We start from the raw sequence: 21,402 nt of genomic DNA, 5'->3' as shown, positions 1-21,402 counted from the left end.
TTGTTAGCCACGGTTGAGTCACCTTTTTTGTTTTATTTTTATGCCAAATTGGGATGGACAAATTCTGTAATTCATCCATGTGATCTTTCAATGTTTGCCATTGCCCATCCACCGTCAACCCTTTGAGTGACATTCCCCAATCAATCCTACCCAACTCGCACCTCATACCATCGTAGTCTCCTTTATTTAAATTCAGGACCCTAAGTCTCTGAGTCAACTACTTCACTCTCCATCTTAATGAAGAATTCTATCATATTATGATCGCTCTGACCCAAGGGGTCTCGCACAACAAGATTGCTAATTAATCTTTTCTCATTACATAATACCCAGTCTAAGATGGCCTGATCTCTAGTTGGTTCCTCGACATATTGGCCCAGGAAATCATCCCGTATACACTCCAGGAATTCCTCCTCCACAGTATTGTTACTAATTTGGTTAGCCCAATCTATATGTAGATTAAAGTCACCCATGATAACTACTGTGCCCTTATTGCACGCTTCTCTAATTTCCCATTTAATGCCATCCCCGACCTCCGTATTACTGTTTGGGGGTCTATATACCACTCCCACTAATGTTTTCTGCCCCTTGGTATTTTTCAGTTCGACCCATACAGATTCTACATCATCAGAGCTAATATCCTTCCTTTCAATTGTGTTAATCCCCTCTTTAACCAGCAATGCAACCCCACCTCCTTTTCCTTTTTGCCTATCTTTCCTGAATATTGAATACCCCGGGATATTGAGTTCCCAGCCTTGGCCACCTTGGAGCCATGTTTCCGTAATCCCAATCATATCATATTCGTTTACCTCTATTTGCGCAGCTAATTCATCCACCTTATTACGAATGCTCCTTGCATTACGACACAAAGCCTTCAGGCTTGTTTTTTTAACTCTCTTAGAATTATTATTTACTGTGGCCATGTATGATTTAAACCCTTGATTTCTCTGACTGCCACTTTTGTTTTTCTCCTTCCTGTCTTTTGCTTTTATCCTTGTTTCCCTTTCCTCTGTCTCTCTGCTCAGGTTCCCAAACCCCTGCCATTTTAGTTTAAACCCTCCCCCAGAGCATTAGCAAACACTCCCCCTAGGACATCGGTCCCGGCCCTGCCCAGGTTCAAACCATCTGGTTTGTACTGGTCCCACCTCCCCCAGAACCGGTTCCAATGTCCCAGAGATTTGAATCCCTCCCCCTTGCACCATTCCTCTAGCCATGTATTCATCTGAAATGTCCTTCTATTTCTACTCTGACTAGCACTTGGCACTGGTAGCAATCCTGAGATTACTACCTTTGAGGTACTATTTTTTAATTTACCTCCTAACTCCCTATATTCAGCTTTTAGGACCTCATCTCGGTTTTTACCTATATCGTTGGTATCTTTATGCGACAACTGGCTGTTCGCCCTCCCCTTCCAAAATCTTCTGCAGCCGCTCTGAGACATCCTTGACCCTTGCACCAGGGAGGCAACACACTATCCTGGAGTCTCGTTTGTGGCCGCAGAAATGCCCATCTATTCCCCTTACAATCGGTGATTTGATCGATGTGTACAAGATTATGATGAGTTTGGATAGGCTAGACGGGGAAAGGCTGTTCCCACTAGCTGATGGTACAAGGACTAGGTGACACAGATTTAAGGTTTTGGGCAAGAGATACAGGGGGGACGTGAGGGAAAACTTTTTTATGCAGCGAGTGATGAGGACCTGGAACTCACTGCCGATGGAAGTGGTGGAAGTGGAGACACTCAATGTTTTCAAGGGGAGACTAGATAGGCCTTGAGGGAAATAAACTTGCAGGGCTCCGGGGATAGAGCGGGGGAATGGGACTGACTGGATTGCTCGACAGAGAGCCAGCACAGACTCGATGGGCCGAATAGCCTCCTGTGCTATTATGCCTCTATGACTCCCCATATTCCTCACTCCCACCTCCCCATATCCCTCACTCCCACCTCCCCATATCCCTCACTCCCACCTCCCCATATCCCTCACTCCCACCTCCCCATATCCCTCACTCCCACCTCCCCATACCCCTCACTCCCACCTCCCCATACCCCTCACTCCCACCCTCACCATATCCCTCACTCCCACCTCTCCATATCCCTCACTCCCACCCTCACCATATCCCTCACTCCCACCTCCCCATATCCCTCACTCCCACCTCCCCATGTCCCTCACTCCCACCTCCCCATATCCCTCACTCCCACCTCCCCATATCCCTCACTCCCACCTCCCCATGTCCCTCACTCCCACCTCCCCATATCCCTCACTCCCACCCTCACCATATCCTCACTCCCACCTCCCCATATCCCTCACTCCCACCTCCCCATATCCCTCACTCTCACCTCCCCATATCCCTCACTCCCACCTTCACCATATCCCTCACTCCCACCTCCCCATATCCCTCACTCTCACCTCCCCATATCCCTCGCTCCAACCTCCCCATATCCCTCACTCTCACCTCCCCATATCCCTCACTCACACCCTCACCATATCCTTCACTCCCACCTCCCCATATCCCTCACTCCCACCCTCAGCATATCCCTCACTCCCACCTCCCCATATCCCTCACTCCCACCTCCCCATATCCTCGCTCTCACCTCCCCATATCCCTCGCTCCCACCTCCCCATATCCCTCGCTCCCACCTCCCCATATCCCTCGCTCCCAGCTCCCCATATCCCTCGCTCCCACCTCCCCATATCCCTCACTCCCACCTCCCCATATCCCTCTCTCCCACCTCCCCATATCCCTCGCTCCCACCTCCCCATATCCATCACTCCCACCTCCCCATATCCATCACTCCCACCTCCCCATATCCATCACTCCCACCTCCCCATATCCATCACTCCCACCTCCCCATATGGGGGGAGGAGGTTGAGAAGCAGTGAGGAAGTGGGTGGGAGTGTGGGAGGGGAATGGAGAGAGTAGGCGGGGGAGGGGGGAGAGTGTGGGAAGGGATGGAATGGTGAGAGGGAGGGGGAGTGATGTAAGGGAGGAAAGGAGGGAGCTAGGTGGGAGTTAGGGTGGGTGAGAAGGAGGGAGGGAGGGGGAGGAAGAGAGGGAGTGTAGGAGGGTGGGAGATGAAGGGAATGAGTGAGGGTGGGGCTGGAGGGGGGAGGGAGCTAGGGAGGGGACGGAGAGAGGGCGGGAATGTGTGTAGGAGGGAGGGAGAGGGAGAGAGCGAGCAAGGGAGGGGATGGAGGGAGGGAGGGAAGGTGTGTAAGGGGAAGAGAGAGGAAGAGAGTGAGTGAGGGAGGGGATTTAGGGAGGGAGGCAGGAAAAGTGGGAGGGAGCTGGAATGGGATGGAGGGGGGGAGGGTGGGAACTAGGGATGGAGGGTGGGATTGGTTGGAAGGAGGGAGGGAGCAAGGGAGGGAGAGTGTGTGGGGGGCAGAAGGGAGAGTGCGAGGGAGGGAGGAAGGGAGAGAAGGAGTGTTGGAGGGAGGGAGTGTGTGAGTGAGGGAGAGAGTGAAGGAGTGTTGGAGGGAGGGAGTGTGCGAGGGAGGGAGGGAGAGAAGTAGAGTTGAAGGGAGGGAGTGTGGGAATGAGGGAGAGGATGAGGGAGAGAGTGAGGGAGGGAGGGAGGTGTGACTGACCTGGAGGAGGAGGCAGCTGGTGCCGCTGATCTGGGCGCTGTAGTCTCCGGGAATCTCCTCCAAGGGCTGTCTCTGCAGCAGAAGCCGATTAGAGGCATCGATGTGAAACTCTCGGTGTAACCCGGCCTCCGTGGTCAGGGACACCAAGCTGTGGGGGTCAGCGACATGCGTCAACTCTGTGTACAGGGACAGGGCATGGAGGGCAACCACCGTGTCCTGAAGGAGCAATGAGAGGGTTAGTGAATCCTGCAGCCCACATACACACAGAGCAGGAAAAGCCCAGGCTCCATCCCCGGCCTGTGCTGAGTTAGCCTGATCTCACACCCAGTGTGGTACTGAGCCCCACACACACACAGAGCAGGAAAGCCCAGGCTCCATCCCCGGCCTGTGCTGAGTTAGCCTGATCTCACACCCGGTGTGGTACTGAGCCCCACACACACACACAGAGCAGGAAAGGCCCAGGCTCCATCCCCGGCCTGTGCTGAGTTAGCCTGATATCACACCCGGTGTGGTACTGAGCCCCACACACACACACACAGAGCAGGAGAGGCCCAGGCTCCATCCCCAGCCTGTGCTGAGTTAGCCTGATCTCACACCCGGTGTGGTACTGAGCCCCACACACACACAGAGCAGGAAAGGCCCAGGCTCCATCCCCGGCCTGTGCTGAGTTAGCCTGATCTCACACCCAGTGTGGTACTGAGCCCCACACACACACAGAGCAGGAAAGGCCCAGGCTCCATTCCCGGCCTGTGCTGAGTTAGCCTGATCTCACACCTGGTGTGGTACTGAACCCCACACACACACAGAGCAGGAAAGGCCCAGGCTCCATCCCCGGCCTGTGCTGAGTTAGCTTGATCTCACACCCAGTGTGGTACTGAGCCCCACACACAGAGCAGGAAAGGCCCAGGCTTCATCCCCGGCCTGTGCTGAGTTAGCCTGATCTCACACCCAGAGTGGTACTGAGCCCCACACAGAGCAGGAAAGGCCCAGGCTCCATCCCCGGCCTGTGCTGAGTTAGCCTGATCTCACATCCGGTGTGGTACTGAGCCCCTCACACACACAGAGCAGGAAAGGCCCAGGCTCCATCCCTGGCCTGTGCTGAGTTAGCCTGATCTCACACCCAGTGTGGTACTGAGCCCCACGCACACACACAGAGCAGGAAAGGCCCAGGCTCCATCCCCGGCCTGTGCTGAGTTAGCCTGATTTCACACCCGGTGTGTGGTACTGAGCCCCACAAACACACACACACACAGAGGGGTGAAAGGTCAGACCCCTTGACCTCTCTATCTCATCCCCCCCACGCCGCCAGGGTTACCTGGGTCGATGCGAATCCTCCATAGGAATTCCTCTGCTTGACCAGCCAGCTAACGATGGGAGTGGCCTCGTTCAGGTCGGAAGGCATGAACCGGGGCTTGGAGAGGATGGCCAACAGGACATAGGCTGTCATCTCTACCTCTGCCGAGGGTGCCCTGTACCAGAAGCATAGATGTTCCTCTTTCTCAGGCTTCTCTGCCCGCTCCCAGTGGGTCAACCCGTCTGCAACAGAGAGATTGGGGTGAACACCATTAGATACGCTTCGCCCCAAAGCAGAATAGCCAGTCTTCCCGGTCCCCATGGACCAGTATCCAGTCTTCACCCCATGGTCCAATATCCAGTCTTCACCCACCCCACGGTCCAATATCCAGTCTTCACCCCACGGTCCAATATCCAGACTTCACCCAACCCATGGTCCAATATCCAGTCTTCACCCACGGTCCAATATCCAGTCTTCCCCCACAGTACAATATCTAGTCTTCATCCCACTGTCCAATATCCACTCTTTAACCCAAGGTCCAATATCCAGTCTTCACCCCACAGCCCAATATCCAGCCTTCACCCGACGGCCCATTATCCAGTCTTCACCACACGGTCCAATATCCAGTCACACTCCACCCCACGGTCCAATATCCAGTCTTCACCCTACGGTCCAATATCCAGTCTTCCCCCACAGTACAATATCTAGTCTTCATCCCACTGTCCAATATCCAGTCTATAACCCGAGGTCCAATATCCAGTCTATAACCCGAGGTCCAATATCCAGTCTTCACCCCACAGCCCAATATCCAGCCTTCACCCCATGGCCCAATATCCAGTCTTCACCACACGGTCCAATATCCAGTCTCCCTCCACCCCACGGTCCAATATCCAGTCTTCACCCCACGGTCTAATATCCAATCTTCCCCCACAGTATAATATCTAGTCTTCACCCCACTGTCCAATATCCAGTCTTCACCCCACAGCCCAATATCCAGTCTTCACCACATGGTCCAATATCCAGTCTCCCTCCAACCCATGGTCCAATATCCAGTCTTCACCCCATGGACCAATATCCAGTCTTCACACACCCCACGGTCCAATATCCAGTGTTCACCCAACGGTCCAATATCCAGTCTTCACCACACGGTCCAATATCCAGTCTTCACCCACCCCATGGTCCAATATCCAGTCTTCACCCCATGGTCCAATATCCAGTCTTCCCCCATGGTCCAATATCCAGTCTTCACCCCACAGTCCAATATCCAGTCTCGCTCCACCGCACGGTCCAATATCCAGTCTTCCCACACTGTCCAATATCCAGTCTTCCCCCACAGTGCAATATCCAGTCTTCACCCCACGGTCCAATATCCAGTCTTCACCCACTCCACGGTCCAATATCCAGTCTTCACTCCATAGTCCAATATCCAGTCTTCCCCCACAGTCCAATATCCAGTCTTCACCCCACAGTCTAATATCGAGTCTCCCTCCACCACACAGTCCAATATCTAGTCTTCACCCCACGGTACAATATCCAGTCTTCATCCACGGTCCAATATCCAGTCTTCACTCACCCCATGGTCCAATATCTAGTCTTCACCCCATGGTCCAATATCCAGTCTTCACCCCACGGTCCAATATCCAGTCTTTACCCCATGGTCCAATATCCAGTCTTCACCCCACGGCCCAATATCCAGTCTTCATCCCACGGCCCAATATGCAGTCTTCACCACACGGTCCAATATCCAGTCTCCCTCCACCGCACGGTCCAATATCCAGTCTTCACCCCAAGGACCAATATCCAGTCTTCACCCACCCCACAGTCCAATATCCAGTCTTCACCGCACGGTCCAATATCCAGTCTTCACCACACGGTCCAACATCCAGTCTTCACACAACCCATGGTCCAATATCCAGTCTTCACCCCACGGTCTAATATCCAGTCTTCCCCCACAGTACAATATCTAGTCTTCACCCCACTGTCCAATATCCAGTCTTTACCCCATGGTCCAATATCCAGTCTTCACCCCACGGCCCAATATCCAGTCTTCACCCCATGGTCCAATATCCAGTCTTCACCCCATGGTCCAGTATTCAGTCTTCACCCCACGATCCAATATCCAGTCTTCACCCCATGGTCCAATATCCAGTCTTCACCCCAAAGTCCAATATCCAGTCTTCACCCCACGGTCCAATATCCAGGCTTCACCAAATGGTCCAATATACAGTCTTCACCCACCGCACGGTCCAATATTCAGTCTTCACCCCACTGACCAATATCCAGTCTCCCTGCACCCCACGGTCCAATATCCAGTCTTCACCCCATCGTCCAATATCCAGACTTCACCCACCCCACAGTCCAATATCCAGTCTTCATCCCATGCTCCAATATCCAGTCTTCCCCCACGGTCCAATAACCAGTCTTCACCCCACGGTCCAATATCCAGTCTCCCTCCACCCCACAGTCCAATATCGAGTCTCCCTCCAACCCACGGTCCAATATCGAGTCTTCACCCCACGGTCCAATAACCAGTCTTCACCCACCCCATTGTCCAATATCCAGTCTTCAACCCACGGTCCAATATCCAGTCTTCACCCACGGTCTAATATCCAGTCTTCACTCACCCCATGGTCCTATATCTAGTCTTCAACCCACGGTCCATCATCCAGTCTTCACCCCACGGTCCAATATCCAGTCTTCACCACATGGTCCAATATCCAGTCTTCACCCCACAGTCCAATATCCAGTCTTCACCCACCCCACGGTCCAACATCCAGCCTATACCCACCCCACGGTCCAATATCCAGTCTTCAGCCCAAGGTCCAATATCTAGTCTTCACCCCACGGTCCAATATCCAGTCTACACACCATGGTCCAATATCCAGTCTTCACCCCATGGTCCAATATCCAGTCCACCCACCCCACGGTCCAATATCCAGTCTTCACTCCATGGTCCAATATCCAGTCTTCCCCCACGGTCCAATATACAGTCCACCCACCCCACGGTCCAATATCCAGTCCACCCACCCCACGGTCCAATATCCAGTCTTCACTCCATGGTCCAATATCCAGTCTTCCCACACGGTCCAATATCCAGTTTTCACCCCACGGTCCAATATCCAGTCTCCCTCCACCCCACGGTCCAATATCCAGTCTTCCCACATGGTCCAATATCCTGTCTTCCCCCACAGTACAATGTCCAGTCTTCACCCCACGGACCAATATCCAGTCTTCACCCACTCCACAGTCCAATATCAAGTCTTCACTCCATAGTCCAATATCCAGTCTTCCCCCACGGTCCAATATCCAGTCTTCACCCCACAGTCCAATATCGAGTCTCCCTCCACCGCACGGTCCAATATCCAGTCTTCACCCCAAGGACCAATATCCAGTCTTCACCCACCCCACAGTCCAATATGCAGTCTTCACCGCACGGTCCAATATCCAGTCTTCACCACACGGTCCAACATCCAGTCTTCACACAACCCATGGTCCAATATCCAGTCTTCACCCCACGGTCTAATATCCAGTCTTCCCCCACAGTACAATATCTAGTCTTCACCCCACTGTCCAATATCCAGTCTTTACCCCATGGTCCAATATCCAGTCTTCACCCCACGGCCCAATATCCAGTCTTCACCCCATGGTCCAATATCCAGTCTTCACCCCATGGTCCAGTATTCAGTCTTCACCCCACGATCCAATATCCAGTCTTCACCCCATGGTCCAATATCCAGTCTTCACCCCAAAGTCCAATATCCAGTCTTCACCCCACGGTCCAATATCCAGGCTTCACCAAATGGTCCAATATCCAGTCTTCACCCACCGCACGGTCCAATATTCAGTCTTCACCCCACTGACCAATATCCAGTCTCCCTGCACCCCACGGTCCAATATCCAGTCTTCACCCACCCCACAGTCCAATATCCCGTCTTCACCCCATGCTCCAATATCCAGTCTTCCCCCATGGTCCAATAACCAGTCTTCACCCCACGGTCCAATATCCAGTCTCCCTCCACCCCACAGTCCAATATCGAGTCTCCCTCCAACCCACGGTCCAATATCGAGTCTTCACCCCACGGTCCAATAACCAGTCTTCACCCACCCCATTGTCCAATATCCAGTCTTCAACCCACGGTCCAATATCCAGTCTTCACTCACCCCATGGTCCTATATCTAGTCTTCAACCCACGGTCCATCATCCAGTCTTCACCCCACAGTCCAATATCCAGTCTTCACCCACCCCACGGTCCAATATCCAGCCTATACCCACCCCACGGTCCAATATCCAGTCTTCAGCCCAAGGTCCAATATCTAGTCTTCACCCCACGGTCCAATATCCAGTCTACACACCATGGTCCAATATCCAGTCTTCACCCCATGGTCCAATATCCAGTCCACCCAACCCACGGTCCAATATCCAGTCTTCACTCCATGGTCCAATATCCAGTCTTCCCCCACTGTCCAATATACAGTCCACCCACCCCACGTTCCAATATCCAGTCTTCCCACACGGTCCAATATCCAGTCTTCACACCACGGTCCAATATCCAGTCTCCCTCCACCCCACGGTCCAATATCCAGTCTTCCCACATGGTCCAATATCCTGTCTTCCCCCACAGTACAATGTCCAGTCTTCACCCGACGGTCCAATATCCAGTCTTCACCCACTCCACAGTCCAATATCAAGTCTTCACTCCATAGTCCAATATCCAGTCTTCCCCCACGGTCCAATATCCAGTCTTCACCCCACAGTCCAATATCGAGTCTCCCTCCACCCCACGGTGCAATATTCAGTCTTCACCCCACGGTCCAATGTCCAGCCTTCACCCACCCCATGGTCCAATATCTAGTCTTCACCACACCGTCCAATATCCAGACTTCATCCACGGTCCAATATCCAGTCTTCACTCACCCCATGGTCCAATATCTCATCTTCACCCCACGGTCCAATATCCAGTCTTCACCCCACGGTCCAATATCCAGTCTACACCCCACGGTCCAATATCCAGTATTCACCCCACGGTCCAATATCCAGTCTTCACCCCACGGCCCAATATCCAGTCATCACCCCATGGTCCAATGTCCAATCTTCACCCACCGCACGGTCCAATATTCAGTCTTCACCCCACGGACCAATATCCAGTCTCCCTCCACCCCATGGTCCAATATCCAGTCTTCACCCCACGGTCCAATATCCAGTCATCACCCACCCCACAGTCCAATATCCAGTCTTCACCCCATGGTCCAATATCCAGTCTTCCCCCACGGTCCAATATCCAGTCTTCACCCCACGGTCCAATATCCAGTCTCCCTCCACCCCACAGTCCAATATCGAGTCTCCCTCCAACCCACGGTCCAATATCCAGTCTTCACCCCACGGTCCAATATCCAGTCTTCACCCACCCCATTGTCCAATATCCAGTCTTCACCCCACGGTCCAATATCCAGTCTTCAACCACGGTCTAATATCCAGTCTTCACTCACCCTATGGTCCTATATCTAGTCTTCACCACACGGTCCAATATCCAGTCATTACCCCATGGTCCAATGTCCAGTCTTCACCCCACGGTCCAATATCCAGTCTTCACCACACGGTCCAATATCCAGTCTTCACCCACGCCATTGTCCAATATCCAGCCTTCACCCCACGGTCCAATATCCAGTCTTCAACCACGGTCTAATATCCAGTCTTCACTCACCCTATGGTCCTATATCTAGTCTTCACCCCACGGTCCAATATCCAGTCATTACCCCACGGTCCAATATCCAGTCTTCACCCCACGGTCCAATATCCAGTCTTCACCACACGGTCCAATATCCAGTCTTCACCCCACAGTCCAATATCCAGTCTTCACCCACCCCACGGTCCAATATCCAGTCTTCAGCCCAAGGTCTATATCTAGTCCTCACCCCACGGTCCAATATCAAGCCTTCACCCCACGGTCCAATATCAAGTCTTCACCTCATGGTCCAATATCCAGTCCTCACCCACCCCACGGTCCAATATCCAGTGTTCACCTCACGGTCCAACAACCAGTCTCACTCCACCCCCACGGCCCAATACCCAGTCTTCACCCCACGGTCCAATATCCAGTCTTCACCCCATGGTCCAATATCCAGTGTTCTCTCAACCCATGGCCCAATATCCATTCTTCACCCCACGGTCCAATATGCAGTCTTCACCCCACGGTCCAATAGCCAGTCTTCACCCCATGGCCCAATAACCAGTATTCACCCCATAGTCCAATATCCAGTCTTCACCCACCCCACAGTCCAATATCCAGTCTACACCCCACGGTCCAATATCCAGTCTTCACCCCATGGTCCAATATCCAGTCTTCACTCCACGGTCCAATATCCAGTCTTCACCCACCCCATGGGCCAATATCCATTCTTCACCCCACGGTCCAATATCCAGTCTTCACCCCACGGTCCAATATCGAGTCTTCACCCCACGGTCCAATATCCAGCCTTCACCCCATTGACCAATATCCAGTCTTCACTCCACAGTGCAATATCCAGTCTTCACCCCATTGTCCAATATCCTGTCTTCACCCACCCCAAGGTCCAATATCCAGTCTTCATCCGACCCCACGGTCCAATATCCAGTCTTCACCAAACCCACGGTCCAATATCCAGTCTTCACACACCCCACGGTCCAATATCCAGTCTTCACCCACCCCACGGTCCAATATCCAGTCTTCACCAAACCCACGGTCCAATATCCAGTCTTCACACACCCCACGGTCCAATATCCAGTCTTCACCCACCCCACGGTCCAATATCCAGTCTTCACCCACCCCATGGTTCAATATCCAGTCTACAACCCATGGTCCCATATCCAGTATTCACCCCACGGTCCAATTACCAGTCTTCACCCAACCCACGGTCCAATTTCCAGTCTTCACCCCACGGTCCAATATCCAGTCTTCACCCCACATTCCAATAACCAGTCCTCACCCCACGGTCCAATATGCAGTCTTCACCCCACACCAGGGTCAAATATCCAGTCTTCACCACACGGTCCAAAATCCATTCTTCCCCACCCCATGGTCCAATATCCAGTCTTCACCCCATGGTCCAATACCCAGTCTTCACCCCGCGGTCCAATAACCAGTCTCCACCCCATGGTCCAATATCCAGTCTTCACCACACGGTCCAATATCCATTCTTCCCCCACCCCACGGTCCAATATCCAGTTTTACCCGACCCCACGGTTCAATATCCAGTCTTCACACCATGGTCCAATATCCAGTCTTCACCCACCCCATGGTCCAATATCCAGTCTTCACCCCACGGTCCAATCTCCAGTCTTCACCCCACGGTCCAATATCCAGTCTTCAACCCATGGTCCAATATCCAGTCGTCACCCCACGGTCCATATCCAGTCTTCACCCCACCCCATGGTCCAATATCCAGTCTTTGCCACACGGTCCAATATCCAGTCTTCACCCACGGTCTAATATCCAGTCTTCACTCACCCCATGGTCCTATATCTAGTCTTCACCCCACAGTCCAACATCCAGTCTTCACCCCACGGTCCATTATCCAGTCTTCACCACATGGTCCAATATCCAGTATTCACCCCACAGTCCAATATCCAGTCTTCACCCACTCCACAGTCCAATATCCAGCCTTCACCCACCCCATGGTCCAATATCCAGACTTCAGCCCAAGGTCCAATATCTAGTCTTCACCCCACGGTCCAATATCCAGTCTTCACCCCATGGTCCAATATCCAGTCTTCACCCCACAGTCCAATATCCAGTCCACCCACCCCACGGTCCAATATCCAGTCTTCAATCCATGGTCCAATATCCAGTCTTCCCCCACGGTCCAATATCCAGTCCACCCACCCCACGGTCCAATATCCAGTCTTCCCCCACGGTCCAATATCCAGTCTTCACTCCATAGTCCAATATCCAGTCTTCCCCCACGGTGCAATATCCAGTCTTCACTCCACAGTCCAATATCGAGTCTCCCTCCAACCCACGGTCCAATATTCAGTCTTCACCCCACGGTCCAATATCCAGTCATCACCCCATGGTCCAACGTCCAGCCTTCACCCACCCCATGGTCCAATATCTAGTCTTCACCACACGGTCCAATATCCAGACTTCACCCACGGTCCAATATCCAGTCTTCACTCACCCCATGGTCCAATATCTCATCTTCACCCCACGTTCCATTATCCAGTCTTCACCCCACGGTCCAATATCCAGTCTTCACCCCACGGTCCAATATCCAGTCTTCACACCATGGTCCAACATCCAGTCTTCACCCCACGGTCCAATATCCAGTCTTCAACTCCACGGTCCAATATCCAGTCTTCACCCCACGGTCCAATATCCAGTCTTCACCCCACGGCCCAATATCCAGTCATCACCCCATGGTCCAATGCCCAATCTTCACCCACCGCACGGTCCAATATTCAGTCTTCACCCCACGGACCAATATCCAGTCTCCCTCCACCCCATGGTCCAATATCCAGTCTTCACCCCACGGTCCAATATCCAGTCTTCACCCACCCCACAGTCCAATATCCAGTCTTCAGCCCATGGTCCAATATCCAGTCTTCACCCCATGGACCAATATCCAGTCTCCCTCCACCCTATGGTCCGATATCCAATCTTCACCCCATGGTCCAATATTCAGTCTTTACCCACCCCACCGTCCAATATCCAATCTTCACCCCATGGTCCAATATCCAGTCTCCCTCCACCCCATAGTCCAATATCGAGTCTCCCTCCACCCCATGGTCCAATATCCAGTCTTCACCCCACGGTCCAATAGCCAGTCTTCACTCACCCCATGGTCCAATATCCAGTCTTCTCCCCACGGTCCAATATCCAGTCTTCACCCACGGTCTAATATCCAGTCTTCACTCAACCCAAGGTCCTATATCTAGTCTTCACCCCATGGTCCAACATCCAGTCTTTACCCCACGGTCCAATATCCAGTCTTCACCCACCCCATGGTCCAATATCCAGTCTTCTGACCACGGTCCAATATCCAGTCTTCACCCACGGTCTAATATCCAGTCTTCACTCACCCCATTGTCCAATATCCAGTCTTTACCCCACGGTCCAACATCCAGTCTTCCCACATGGTCCAATATCGAGTCTTCCCCCACAGTACAATATCCAGTTTTCACCCCACGGTCCAATATCCAGTTTTCACCCACCCCACGGTCCAATATCCAGTCTTCACTCCATGGTCCAATAGCCAGTCTTCCCCCACGGTCCAATATCCAGTCTTCACTCCACGGTCCAACATCCAGTCTCCCTCCACCCCGCGGTCCAATATACATTCCTCCCACACGGTCCAATATCTAGTCTTACCCCACAGTACAATATCCAGTCTTCACCCCATGGTCCAATATCCAGTGTTCACCGACTCCATGGTCCAATATCCAGTCTTCACCCCACGGTCCAATAACCAGTCTTCACCCACCCCATGGTCCAATATCCAGTCCTCACCACACGGTCCAATATGCAGTCTTCACCCCACGGTCCAATAACCAGTCTTCACCCCATGGTCCAATCTCCAGTCTTCACCCCACTGTCCAATATCCAGTCTTCCCCCACCCCACGGTCCAATATCCAGCCTTCCCCGTACCCACGGTCCAATATCCAGTCTTCAACCAGTGGTCCAATATCCAATCTTCACCCACCCCATGGTCCAATATCCAGTCTCCACCCCACGGTCCAATATCCAGTCTTCACCCCACCTCACAGTCCAATAACCAGTCTTCACCCCGCGGTCCAATAACCAGTCTTCACCCACTCCATGGTCCAATATCCAGTCTTCACTCCACGGTCCAATATCCAGTCTTCACCCCACGGTCCAATAGCCATTCTTCAACCACCCCACGGTCCAATATCCAGTCTTCCCCGACCCCACGGTCCAATATCCAGTCTTCACCTCGTGGTCCAATATCCAGTCTTCACCCACCCCACAGTCCAATATCCAGTCTTCACCACACGGTCCAATATCTAGTCTTCACCCCATGGTCCAATTTCCATTCTTCACCCCACGGTCCAATATCCAGTCTTCACCCACCCCACGGTCCAATATCCAGTCTTCACCCCACGGTCCAATATCCAGTCGTCACCCCACGGTCCATTATCCCGTCTTCACCCCACCCCATGGTCCAATATCCAGTCTTCAACACATGGTCCAATAGTCAGTCTTCACCCACCCCATGGTAAATGTCCAGTCTTCCCCCAGAGTACAATATCCAGTCTTCACCCCACAGTCCAATACCCAGTCTTCACCACACGGTCCAATATCCAGTCTCCCTCAACGCCACGGTCCAATATCCAGTCTTCACCCCACGGACCAATGTCCAGTCTTCACACATCCCACGGTCCAATATCCAGTCTTCACCAAACGGTCCAATATCCAGTCTTCACCACACGGTCCAATATCCAGCATTCACCCACCCAATGGTCCAATATCCAGTCATCCCACATGGTCAAATATCCAGTCTTCCCCCACAGTACAATATCCAGTCTTCGCCCCACGGTCCAATATCCAGTCTCCCTCCACCGCACGGTCCAATATCCAGTCTTTCCACACGGTCCAATCTCCAGTCTTGCCCCACAGTCCAATATCCAGTCCTCACCCCACGGTCCAATATCCAGTCTTCACCCACTCCATGGTCCAATATCCAGTCTTCTCTCCATGGTCCAATATCCAGTCTTCACCCACGGTCCAATATCGAGTATCCCTCGATCCCACGGTCCAATATCCAGTCTTCACCCCACGGTCCAATATTCAGTCTTCACTGATCCCATGGTCCAATATCTAGTCTTCGCCCCAGGTCCAATATCCAGTCTTCATCCACGGTCCAATATCCAGTCTTCACTAATCCCATGGTCCAATATCTAGTCTTCACCCCACGGTCCAGTATCCAGTCTTCACCCCACGGTCCAATATCCCGTCTTCACCCCATGGTCCAATATCCAGTCTCCCTCCACCCCACGGTCCAATATCCAGTCTCCCCCACGGTCCAATATCCAGTCTTCACCCCACGGTCCAATATCCAGTCTTCACCCACGGTCTAATATCCAGTCTTCACTCACCCCATGGTCCTATATCTAGTCTTCACCCCACGGTCCAATAACCAATCTTTATCCCACGGTCCAAGATCCAGTCTTCCCACATGGTGCAATATCCAGTCTTCCCCCACAGAACAATATCCAGTCTTCACCCCACGGTCCAATATCAAGTCTTCACCCATCCCACAGTCCAATATGCAGTCTTCACTCCATGGTCCAATATCCAGTCTTCCCCCACGGTCCAATATCCAGTCTTTAGCCCACAGTCCAATATCCAGTCTTCCCACACGGTCCAATATCTAGTATTCCCCCACAGTACAATATCCAGTCTTCACCCTACAGTCCAATATGCAGTCTTCACCCACTCCACGGTCCAATATCCAGTCTTCACTCCATGGTACAATATCCAGTATTCCCCCATGGTCCAAAATCGAGTCTTCACCCCACTGTCCAATATCCAGCCTTCACCCCGCTGTCCAACACCCCATGGTCCAATATCTAGTCTTCACCCCACGGTCCAATATTCAGTCTTCATCCACACCACGGTCCAATATACAGTCTTCACCGCAAGGTCCAATATCTAATCTTCACCCCACGGTCCAATATCCTGTCTTCACTCACCCCATGGTCCTATATCTAGTCTTCACTCCACGGTCCAATATCCAGTCTTCACCCCACTGTCCAATATCCAGTCTTCACCCACCCCATGGTCCAATATCTAGTCTTCACCCCACGGTCCAATATTCAGTCTTCATCCACACCACAGTCCAATATACACTCTTCACCCCAAGGTCCAATATCTAATCTTCACCCCACAGTCCAATATCCAGTCTTCACCCCACGGTCCAATATCCAGTCTTCACCCCATGGTCCAATATCCAGTCTTCACACCACGGTCCAACATCCAGTCTTCACCCCATGGTCAAATATGCAGTCTTCACCCACCGCACGGTCCAATATTCAGTCTTCACCCCACGGACCAATATCCAGTCTCCCTCCACCCCACGGTCCAATATCCAGTCTTCACCCCACAGTCCAATATCCAGTCTTCACCCCATGGTCCAAGATCCATTCTTCACCACACGGCCCAATATGCAGTCTTCACCCACCGCATGGTCCAATATTCAGTCTTCACCCCATGGTCCAATATCCAGTCTTCCCCCATGGTCCAATATCCAGTCTTCACCCCACGGTCCAATATCCAGTCACCCTCCACCCCACTGTCCAATATCGAGTCTCCCTCCACCCCACGGTCCAATATCCAGTCTTCACCCCATGGTCTAATATCCAGTCTTCACTCACCCCGTGGTCCTATATCTAGTCTTCGCTCCATGGTCCAATATCCAGTCTTCACCCCACGGTCCAATATCCAGTCTTCACCCCACGGTCCAATATCCAGTCTTCACCCCACAGTCCAATATCCAGTCTTCACCCACCCCACGGTCCAATATCCAGTCTTCAGCCCAAGGTCCAATATCTAGTCTTCACCCCACGGTCCAATATCCAGTCTTCACCCCACGGTCCAATATCCAGTCTTCACCCTATGGTCCAATATCCAGTCCTCATCCACCCCACGGTCCAATATCCAGTCTTCACCTCACGGTCCAACAACCAGTCTCACTCCACCCTACGGTCCAATATCCAGTCTTCACCCCACGGTCCAATATCCAGTCTTCAACCCACGGTCCAATATCAAGTCTTCACTCAACCCATGGCCCAATATCCATTCTTCACCCCACGGTCCAATCTGCAGTCTTCACCCCACGGTCCAAAATCGAGTCTTCACCCCACGGTCCAATATCCAGTCTTCACTCCACAGTGCAATATCCAGTCTTCACCCCACTGTCCAATATCCAGTCTTCACCCACCCCACGGTCCAATATCCAGTCTTCATCCCACCCCACGGTCCAATATCCCGTTTTCACCCACCCCACAGTCCAATATCCAGTCTTCACCCACCCCACGGTCCAATATCCAGACTTCACCCACCCCACAGTCCAATATCCAGTCTTCACCCACCCCACGGTCCAATATCCAGTCTTCACCCACCCCACGGTCCAATATCCAGTCTTCACCGCACAGTCCAATATCCAGTCTTCACCCCACATTCCAATCACCAGTCCTCACCACATGGTCCAATAAGCAGTCTTCACCCCACGGTCCAATATCCAGTCTTCACACCACGGTCCAATATCCATTCATCCCCCACCCCACGGTCCAATTTCTAGTCTTCCCCGACCCCACGGTCCAATATCCAGTCTTCACCCCACGGTCCAATATCCAGTCTTCACCCCACGGTCCAATATCCAGTCCTCACCCACCCCATGGTCCAATAACCATTCTTCACCCCACGGTCCAATATCCAGTCTTCAACCCACGGTCCAATATCCAGTCGTCACCCCACGGTCCAATATCCAGTCTTCACCAACCCCACGGTCCAATATCCAGTCTTCACTCCCTGGTCGAATATCCAATCTTCACCCACGGTCCAATATCCAGTCTTCCCCCACAGTTCAATATCCAGTCTTCACCGCACGGTCCAATATCCAGTCTTAACCCACCCCACGGTCCAATATCCAGTCTTCGCTCTATGGTCCAATATCCAGTCTTCCCCCACGGTCCAATGTCCAGTCTTCCCCCACAGTACAATATCCAGTATTCACCCACTCCACGGTCCAATATCCAGTCTTCACTCCACGGTCGAATATCCAATCTTCACCCACGGTCCAATATCCAGTCTTCACCCCACAGGCCAATATCGAGTCTCCCTCCACCCCATGGTCCAATATTTAGTCTTCACCCCACTGTCAACTATCCAGTCTTCATCCACGGTCCAATATCCAGTCTTCACTCACCCCATGGTCCAATAGCTAGTCTTCACCCCATGGTCCAATATCCAGTCTTCACCCCACGGTCCAATATCCAGTCTTCACCCCATGGTCCAATATTCAGTCTTCCCCCACGGTCCAATATCCAGTCCTCACCCCACGGTCCAATATCCAGTCTTCACCCCACGGTCCAATATCCAGTCTCCCTCCATCCCACAGTCCAATATCGAGTCTCCCTCCACCGCATGGTCCAATATCCAGTTTTCACCCCATGGTCCAATATCCAGTCTTCACCCACCCCATGGTCCAATATCCAGTCTTCACCCGACGGTCCCATATCCAGTCTTCACCCACGGTCTAATATCCAGTCTTCACTCACCCCATGGTCCTATATCTAGTCTTCACCGCACGGTCCAATATCCAGTCTTCCCACATGGTCCAATATCCAGTCTTCCCCCACAGAACAATATCCAGTCTTCACCCCACGGTCCAATATCAAGTCTTCACCCAGCCCACGGTCCAATATGCAGTCTTCACTCCATGGTCCAATATCCAGTCTTCACCCCACGGTCCAATATCCAGTCTTCACCCCACGGTCCAATATCCAGTCTCCCTCCACCCCACGGTCCAATATCCAGTCTTCCCACACGGTCCAATATCCAGTATTCCCCCACAGTACAATATCCAGTCTTCACCCCACGGTCCAATATCCAGTATTCCCCCACTCCACGGTCCAATATCCATTCTTCCCCCACGGTCCAATATCCAGTCTTCACCCCAGAGTCCAATATCGAGTCTCCGTCCACCCCCGGTACAATATGCAGTCTCACCCCACTGTTCAATATCCAGTCTTCACCCACCCCGTGGTCCAATATCTAGTCTTCACCCCACGGTCCAATATCCAGTATTCATGCACGGTCCAATATCCAGTCTTCACTGATCCCATGGTCCAATATCTAGTCTTCACCCCACGGTCCAATATCCACTCTTCACCACACGGTCCAATATCAAGTCTTCACCCCATGGTCCAATATCCAGTCTTCACCCCATGGTCCAATATCCAGTCTTCAGCCCACGGTCCAATACCCAGTCTTCATTCACCCCATGGTCCAATATCCAGTCTTCACCCCACGGTCCAATATCCAGTCTTCACCCCACGGTCCAATATCCAGTCTTCACCCCACGGTCCAATATCCAGTCTTCACCCCATGGTCTAATATCCAGTCTCCCTCCGCCCCACGGCCCAATATCCAGTCTTCACCCCACGGTCCAACATCCAGTCTTCACCCCATGGTAAAATATCCGGTATTCTCCCACGGTCCAATATCCAGTCTTCACCCCACGGTCCAATATCCAGTCTCCCTCCACCCCACAGTCCAATAGCGAGTCTCCCTCCACCCCACGGTCCAATATCCAGTCTTCACCCCACGGTCCAATATCCAGTCTTCACCCACCCCATAGTCCAACATCCAGTCTTCAACCCACGGTCCAATATCAAGTCTTTACCCACAGTCTAATATCCAGTCTTCATTCACCCCATTGTCCTATACCTAGTCTTCACCCCACGGTCCAATATCCAGTCTTAACCCCACGGTCCAATATCCAGTCTTCACCCCACGATCCAATATCCAGTCTTCACCCCACGGTCTATTATCCCGTCTTCACCCCACGGTCCAATATCCAGTCTTCACCCCACGGTCCAATAGCCAGTCTTCACCCCACGGTCCAAAATCCAGTCTTCACCCACCCCACGGTCCAATATCCAGTCTTCAACAACCCCACGGTCCAATATCCAGTCTTCAGCCCAAGGTCCAATATCTAATCTTCACCCCATGGTCCAATATCCCGTATTCACCCACCCCACGGTCCAATATACAGTCTTCACCTCACGGTCCATCAACCAGTCTCACTCCACCCCACGGTCCAATATCCAGTCTTCACCCCACGGTCCAGCATCCAGTCTTCACCCCATGGTCCAAAATCCCGTCTTCACCCACGCCACGGTCCAATATCCAGTCTTCACCTCACGGTCCATCAACCAGTCTCACTCCACCCCACGGTCCAATATCCAGTCTTCACACCATGGTCCAATAGCCAGTCTTCACCCCACAGTCCAATATCCAGTCTTCACCCCACGGTCCAATACCCAGTCTTCACCCCACAGTGCAATATCCAGCCTTCACACCATGGTCCAAAATCCAGGCATCATCCACCCCACGGTCCAATATCCAGTCTTCATCCCACTCCACGGTCCAATATCCAGTCTTCACCCACCCCACGGTCCAATATCCAGTCTTCACCCACAGCACGTTCCAATATCCAGTCTTCACCCACCCCACGTTCCAATATCCAGTCTTCACCCACCTCAAGGTCCAATATCCAGTCTTCACCCCATAGTCCAAAATCCAGTCTTCACCCACCCCATGGTCCAATATCCAGTCTTCACCCCACGGTCCAATATACAGTCTTCACCCCACAGTCCAATATCCAGTCTTCACCCTACGGTCCAATATCCAGTCTACATCTCACGGTCCAATTTCCAGTCTTCACTCACCCCACGGTACAATATCCAGAGTTCACCCACCCCACGGTCCAATATCCAGTCTTCACCCACCCCACGGTCCAAT

The 21,402-nt window shown here is 52.5% G+C and overlaps 1 protein-coding gene across 1 annotated transcript in view; it reads right to left on the bottom strand.

The window, feature by feature from the left end:
* LOC147091393 (alpha-2-macroglobulin-like) overlaps window positions 1-21,402 on the bottom strand; it is a 1,124,424-nt gene that overhangs the window by 135,403 nt on the left and 967,619 nt on the right. The window contains exons 31-32 of the mRNA XM_085976756.1: window positions 4,903-5,123; window positions 3,588-3,803 (exon numbers count right to left, since the gene is read on the bottom strand). Of these exons, the coding sequence (XP_085832882.1) occupies window positions 3,588-3,803; window positions 4,903-5,123 (437 nt within the window). The remainder of the gene's footprint in view (window positions 1-3,587; window positions 3,804-4,902; window positions 5,124-21,402) is intronic.

Source organism: Somniosus microcephalus, unplaced genomic scaffold, assembly GCF_052327205.1.
Source record: "Somniosus microcephalus isolate GS21.2 unplaced genomic scaffold, FLI_Smic_1.0 unresolved_chr3, whole genome shotgun sequence".
NCBI classification, from domain to species: domain Eukaryota; kingdom Metazoa; phylum Chordata; class Chondrichthyes; order Squaliformes; family Somniosidae; genus Somniosus; species Somniosus microcephalus.
Note: the sequence above shows the minus strand (reverse complement) of the source record. Positions and strands in the feature narration are given on the sequence as shown.